General features: G+C 44.5%; 1 protein-coding gene across 1 annotated transcript in view; it reads right to left on the bottom strand.

The window, feature by feature from the left end:
- Nucleotides 1–7,500, bottom strand: part of LOC133017781 (receptor-type tyrosine-protein phosphatase N2-like) — a gene marked incomplete at its 5' end in the record, with an annotated part of 140,385 nt that overhangs the window by 23,205 nt on the left and 109,680 nt on the right. The window contains one exon of the mRNA XM_061083968.1: nt 5,508–5,705. Within this exon, the coding sequence (XP_060939951.1) occupies nt 5,508–5,705 (198 nt within the window). The remainder of the gene's footprint in view (nt 1–5,507; nt 5,706–7,500) is intronic.

The raw sequence follows: 7,500 nt of genomic DNA, 5'->3' as shown, positions 1-7,500 counted from the left end.
CTTTCCTTCCTTCCTTATATTCCTCCCTTCCTTCCTTTCCCACCCTTAGTCCTTCCTTCCTTTCCTTCCTCCCTTCTTTCCTTCCTTCCCTTATTTCCTCCCTTCCTTCCTTTCCCACCCTCAGTCCTTCCTTCCTTCCTTCCCTCCATTCTTTCCCTTTTGTCCTCCCTTCCTTCCTTTCCTCCCTCAGTCCTTCCTTCCTTCCTTCCCTCCCTTCTTTCCTTCCTTCCCTATATCCTCCCTTCCTTCCTTTCCCTCCCTCAGTCCTTCCTTCCTTCCTTCCCTCCCTTCTTTCCTTCCTTCCCTTAGCCTCTTTCCTGCCTCTCCTTGCAGTCCGTCCGTCCTTCCTTCCTTCTGCCTTCCCTCTTTCCTTCCTTCCCTTATGTCTCTCCTTCCTTCCTTCCCTCCCTCAGTCCTTCCTTCTTCCTTCCCTCCCTCTTCCTTCCTTCCATATTCCTCCCTTCCTTCCTTCCCCCCCCTCAGTCCCTTCCTTCTTTCCTTCCTTCCCCTTTATCCTCCCCTTCCTTCCTTTCCCACCCATAGTCCTTCCTTCCTTCCTTCCCTCCCTTCTTTCCTTCCTTCCTTTTTCCTCCCTTCCTTCCCTTTCCCACCCTCAGTCCTTCCTTCCTTCCTTCCCTCCCTTCTTTCCCTTATATCCTCCCTTCCTTACTTTCCCACCCTCAGTCCTTCCTTCTTTCCTTCCCTCCCTTCTTTCCTTCCTTCCCTTATATCCTCCCTTCCTTACTTTCCCACCCTCAGTCCTTCCTTCTTTCCTTCCCTCCCTTCTTTCCTTCCTTCCCTTATATCCTCCCTTCCTTCCTTACCCACCCTCAGTCCTTCCTTCCTTCCTTCCCTCCCTTCTTTCCCTTTTGTCCTCCCTTCCCTCCCTTCTTTCCTTCCTTCCCTTATATCCTCCCTTCCTTCCTTCCCTCCCTCAGTCCATCCTTCCTTCCTTCCCTCCCTTCTTTCCTTCCTTCCCTTATATCCTCCCTTCCTTCCTTTCCCTCCCTCAGTCCATCCTTCCTTCCTTCCCTCCCTTCTTTCCTTCCTTCCCTTATATCCTCCCTTCCTTCCTTCCCTCCCTCAGTCCTCCCTTCCTTCCTTCCCTCCCTTCTTTCCTTCCTTCCCTTATATCCTCCCTTCCTTCCTTCCTTCCCTTATATCCTCCTTTCCTTCCCTCCCTCCCTTCTTTCCTTCCTTCCCTTATATCCTCCCTTCCTTCCTTCCCTCCCTCAGTCCTTCATAACTTCCTTCCCTCCCTTCCCTTATATCCTCCCTCCCTTCCTTCCTTCCCTCCCTCAGTCCTCCCTTCCTTCCTTCCCTCCCTTCTTTCCTTCCTTCCCTTATATCCTCCCTTCCTTCCTTCCTTCCCTTATATCCTCCTTTCCTCCCCTCCCTCCCTTCTTTCCTTCCTTCCCTTATATCCTCCCTTCCCTCCCTCAGTCCTTCATAACTTCCTTCCCTCCCTTCCCTTATATCCTCCCTCCCTTCCTTCCTTCCCTCCCTCAGTCCTCCCTTCCTTCCTTCCCTCCCTCAGTCCTCCCTTCCTTCCTTCCCTCCCTTCCTTCCTTCCTTCCCTTATATCCTCCCTTCCTTCCTTTCCCTCCCTCAGTCCTTCCTTCTACCCTTCCTGTGCCAGCCACTGATTTGTCCCTAGTTTATCGTCATGTTCACCATCTTGTTCTGCTTTTTAAAACCTGTATTTTCTACTGATCCACATCACATCCTTCTGCTAACGAATGATCCCTCCTTTTGTGTAATCCCGCTAACTGACAAATAAACACACACAACACAACTTCCTTATTGAAGATAACAAGGTTGAAGCAGCGCCCGACTTTCCGTTTCTGAATTCTAACACAAACATGTCATCATCAATCTGCATCGAACCTCCACATCAGAGTCAGAGTCTTATTTGTATTTAAAAGCTGACATCATCCATACACAAGCTTCCTCGGACTCAGGTTTCACGTCCGTTTCCCGGCGACCTCTCGACCAATCAGATCGCGACCCGGCTGCTCCGCTGGCGAGCACCAGAACTCCCAGCGTGGTTCATCTCCACCGAGGCTCCCGCTGCACTATAATCTATAACACTTACTTGGCCGACAACAAAAGACTAGATAATGTGCTTTATATATAGAGACGACTAATCCTCTTAAGACACATGCAGAGAGGATGTGTGGGGGGGGGGTCCCAGTCACATGGGACCAAGTAATACATTAACTTCGATAAGATGGTGGAAGCTCCTTTCTCCTCAAATTAAAACCAGTGGGTGGACGATGACAGGAGATTTGCCCGAGTTTACGAAAGGCAATTAATGTTTTTTAAAGGGGAAAAACAACAATCGTGTTATTTCTCTCTTTAACGCTTATTTTATATTGATCGCACAACAGTGGATTACAGGGGGGAAGGATTTGCTTTTCCACGGTTTGCTGGTCTCACTGTGGGATGGATCTGGTTTCTCGCTGTGATGCCACGATTAAAAATTGTTTTTAACAATGTGTCGACTGGGTTTTGTTGCCATGGAACTCTTAGCTCAGTCTGTAGTTTACGTCACCATGAGAATCTGAAATGAGTTCTCCGCTTGTTAGTGAGATTTTTTTTGTCTGCAAAAAATAAAATATGAGCCGTGACAAATACTCATCATTCCCAAACACGGAGAGAAAAAAACAAAACAAGCAAAGAAGGGAGCAGGAAGAGATAGAACGAACGAAAAGAAAGAGGAAAGAAAGAACCAAATTTCACGGGTGAATGATGAGAAAGAGGAAAGAACGAGATCAGAAACAGTGACAAGACATTTTTGGAATTGTCGTAAGAAAGAAAGACAGAAGATTAGTCAAAACAAGTTAAAACCAAACTGAAGAAATAAGAGAAACAGAAAAGAAAATGTAAAGTCAGCGACGAGACGCACGGAGGGAAACGATTGAATTCACAAGACGGAGGTTGGAGAAGAGGATTGTGTCGGAGAATCCATAAAAGCTTTTGTGAAGAGGCGTGTGGGCGGCGTGTGGGGGGGCGGTGGGGGGGGGGAGACATTAAATAACTGCTTCACACGTTGTCACTGTTCTGTGAAAAATACTTTTAACTTCAGCTTCACCTGCTCCTCTGTCCACCCACAGAACCAGGGGGGATGGTAATGGGGGATATATATATATATATTTTTAGGGCTGTCAATAGATTAAAAAAAATTAACTAATTAATCTCACATTTTGAAATTCATTAATCTAGATTAATCGCGATTAAAAGTTTGTTTTCTTCTAAAGACTAAATCTTATAAATGAACGAGTAATCACTTCAGATGTGTTTTACACAATCAGAGTCAAAAACCATATAGACAAAAATAAATTTTTTGTCTATATGGTATTTGACTCTACGCCCTTACATGGTCTGAACATATTAAATCTGCATGTGAGGAGCTGTCCAGGGTCCTGAATCATATTAGATGTTTCTTTTGGATATTTTTCTTTGACTAGAAACAAACATGGACGACATGACAACTCCTCCAACATGAAGCGAAATCCTCCATTCCGCCCCCTGGTGGCTGGCTGCAGCATAGCTCATAAACCCCGCCTCCTCCATGTCGGTGGGAGGGGCAAGCTCCAAAGTAAATGAGAAATGAGAGTAGACGTCAAATAAATGTTTCAATAAATCACTTTCTATTTATGCAATATCAGTCTGCAGGGTTTCGGACGTTACCCTCATGTAGCAAGTGTGAAACTAAACGGTTCTTGAGGTATAGAAGCCAAAAATAGACAGATTTCTGGATTATTATTTATTATTATTCCGGATTTATTATTTTAAGATAAACCACAACACTGTACGAATGAAACAGTGTTTTCCTTTTAGAGGAAAATGTCTTTCAGGAGTTTGAAGTTTCTGTGGATTTAAGTGGAACTTCAGAATTCAAGAGGACGTTGGTCTCCATCGCCCACACGGAAATCTATTAATCACTTGGTCTCTGTTCGTTCCTCTTTACATATTCGTCTCTACATTATCATAAATTCATTAATCCCCCCCCGACCAGACTGTTGCCCACACACAGGCTGAATCCTCCACGGAACACGAGCAACACTCCATCTCCATCTCTCTCTCCTCTCGTCTCTCAAGTGACGCCGCCTACGCCGAGACGGCCGAGACAAAGCCGGTGAAAAGTACCGACCTCGTCGAAACACATTTCCATCCACACGCCAGCTCAGCGAATCAGGAGCATGGATATCACATCGTGTTGTGGGCGCGTTCGCCAAAAGAGAAGCACTTCAGCGGCATCGAGCGTTCGTGTAAAACAACAGAGACGCTTCTCTGCAGAGACGATTCCTCCTGAACACAAATCTCAGGGGTAATTAGTATCTTTGTGTCTGTGGAACACATCAAGGCAGCTTCATAACGCAGGGAGAAAGAGAGGGAGAGACAGACAGAGAGAGAGAGAGGAGGAGGGTGGAGGTGGGAGAGCTGGGATGAGGAGAGGGTGGGTGGGTGGTTGAAGGGAACAGATATATATTGCAATTACGATGGCGCTCGACGGAATGCGAGCGAGGTTCAGTAGAGATTCTCTGCTTATAGAAAGTGTGGGTGTAATGAGATGTGCTGAAACAAAACAGAAACGACACAGAGAGAAAGATGAGAGAGACACGAGATAAGAGGAGGTAGAGAGTGTGTGTGTGTCTGTGTGTGTGTGTGTGTGTGTGTGTGTAATGAGCAGTATACAGAGGCAGGAAATACACAGACACATGAGACGTGGAGGCAAAATAGTTCCACTGCCTTTTAAAGAGATAAATGATTTACGGGATAAAACGAGAAGCAGGTGACGAGATGTTTCGGGTAAAAAGGGAAAATGAAGGAATCGTATAGAATCGGTTTGGAGAGAAAGAAAAGCAACAAGAAGAAGAATATTACAGAAATAAAAACAGGTTCAACTTCGCTTGTAAAAGAAGTAAAGCTTGTAATTGACTGATCGTGAATCGAATCCACGCTAATCACCAGGTTTTCTCTGATGCAGTGTTTCACGGATGTTTCAGATTCTACATCCTGCTTCCACAGCTTCGGTTAACGAGCACAACCAAGGATCCGGACATCATGACGTCACCGATTGGTCGTTTTAAAGCCTCGAGTTCGGCTTTTTGTCCGAAGCCGCTGATTCAGCACGTCCACAGACACACAACTAGCTCTCAATCACACTGTGGTGTCCTATTCGGATCTAAATGGACCATCGTTTACAAAATGCTGAACCTAACAAGACTTGAAACTCGGGATCAAGACCCTAATCTCCTAAGGACGTCTATAGAAACAACCAGTGGAGTCGCCCCCTGCAGACCATGTGAGAGAATGCAGGTTCCGGGGCACTTCAGTACATTAGATAAACTCAGGATCTGTCATCTGAGAAGTGGACGAGATTAAAACCCTAATGTCAGTAAAAACCAAAAGAAGTCATTTAAAACCTGAAGGACGATTTAAATGTCTCCCTCTCAGAATCCATCTGTCCATCCTTCAAAGTGGCGTCCGGCCTCACTCACCAGGATCATGTGCCCGGTGGAGATGTCCAGGTTGGAGAGGACGGGCTCTTCGCTCCAGGAGGAGACGCTGCTCCTCGCCGACGGGCTGAGCGCCTGACCGCCGTCGCTGAACTGAGACGAGACGCTGTTGATCCGGGAGGAGATCGGCTCCGGGCGCTCGGCGGGAGGTTTGACCGCCATGCGCTGCCGACACAGCTCCTAGGGGAAGAGAGGACAGGAAGTGATGTCATGAAACAGGCTCAGTTTGGTGGACAGTTGAAAAAACAGCTGTGATGGAGCATCGGACTCTTGAGAAGATTCAGTTGATGCAGATTTGTCCTAAATTTGTCTTTAAAATAAATTGCCCTCCTTATAAATTCATATTCACAATTATTCTAATGATTTTTATTTCTCTTTTCTGTATCAGAGTGAAAAGTTAAAGTTAAAATGGCAGATATTTGCCTAATGAGCCAGTGGGGGGGGTGGATCCAGGTCACAGAGATGTAATCATCATAATGTTCTGTGACGTTTGAGTTCAAAGGTAGAAGAAGAAGAAGAAGAAGAGAGAAGAAGAAGAAGGAGAAGATGAAGAAGAAGATCTGGGACTCGCAAAACTTCTTATTCTTACAGTTGAACATTTATTCTACTAGTTTTAACTTTTCAACATTTTAAAAAGTAATTGAACTCATGTACATGTAATGTACAATATGCATATCAGCAAGTTTAAAAGATCTTTGCTTCATCAATAATAACATTCAGGGTCAAGGTCGACTTCCCGGGGGTCGAACAATATGAGAAAGACATCAAAATGCCCCAACATATATAAAGTATAATACATTATAAAAGAATAAAATACTTATATAACATATAAAGCAGAAGAGTCACATTTATAGCATAAGAAATCCTCAGAAGAGTTTTGAAAGTGCCATGTTTACGTCATTGTTATTGTTTTATGTTCAAGGACGTCCAATATTTCAGAAATTTATCTTTCAGGTTTCAAATCTAATCTGTCGGAGCATCGTTCTAATAACTGCATTAACTTTGACAATGAATAAAGGTGGATGCATGTTCCCTGTGATGGATTACCGGTGTCTAGCAAGACTTTTCAATTTGATTTGAAAATACAATGAAATAAATGAAAACAAGCGTCTGCCCGGAAGATGGACAGTTTGAAGAAATTCTGTTTAAAAAAAAAAAGCTGAATCAACAGTCGAATGTTGAATGTTTTCTTTTACAATCTGAGAGAAAACCAAAGTTCTTTCACTCAGAGACTCGAAGGAATCGTCGTCGGTGACGTTTCACAAAGCGTCCGGGCGTCGTCCACTCTCTGTGTGAATAAAGGTTCAAAGAAAAAAAACCCTCTCTTGGGCGCCAGGCCAGGGAATCCGCTTGGCGCCCGTGACCGACACGAATCATGCATCACCCCGGGGGCGCCAGCGGGCACGCCAGGGTCGAGAGGCGTGTGCCACCCTGAGCACCCCCCCTTTCATAAAGACCCTCTAATGGGGGGGCCCTGTTTACATGAACTCCTCTCCAACACAAATGGAGGGTCCTCACCCGAGAGCTTTGCCTCATCGCCCGAACAAACAAACAAACAGGGCGGGGGGGACTGAAGGATTGAATGGAAACTACAGGAGATGGAATATAATATATATAATATAATATATATGTTTTGTATAAAGACTTCGTGCAGATGTATATGTTCTGCTCAAAAAAGTGTTTTAGAAGCGCATAAAGATCATAAATCTTCGATAAAAGTAAAACATAGTTGAACTAGTGTCAGTGAAATTAGTTTTAGTTTATCAACATAGTATTATCATAGTAAATGTTACTGATATGCAAAACAGTGGTGTATAAAGTACTTGAAAGCCATACTTGAGTAAAAGTACAGATATCTTACCTGAAAGTGACTTCGGTAAAAGTAGAAGTCACCCGTCAGAAAATGACTTGAGTAAAAGTCTTAAAGTAGCTCATATTAAAAGTACTTAAGTATCAAAAGTATCTGGTGTTGAAA

This window comes from Limanda limanda, chromosome 13 (genome assembly GCF_963576545.1).
Source record: "Limanda limanda chromosome 13, fLimLim1.1, whole genome shotgun sequence".
Taxonomy (NCBI): domain Eukaryota; kingdom Metazoa; phylum Chordata; class Actinopteri; order Pleuronectiformes; family Pleuronectidae; genus Limanda; species Limanda limanda.
Note: the sequence above shows the minus strand (reverse complement) of the source record. Positions and strands in the feature narration are given on the sequence as shown.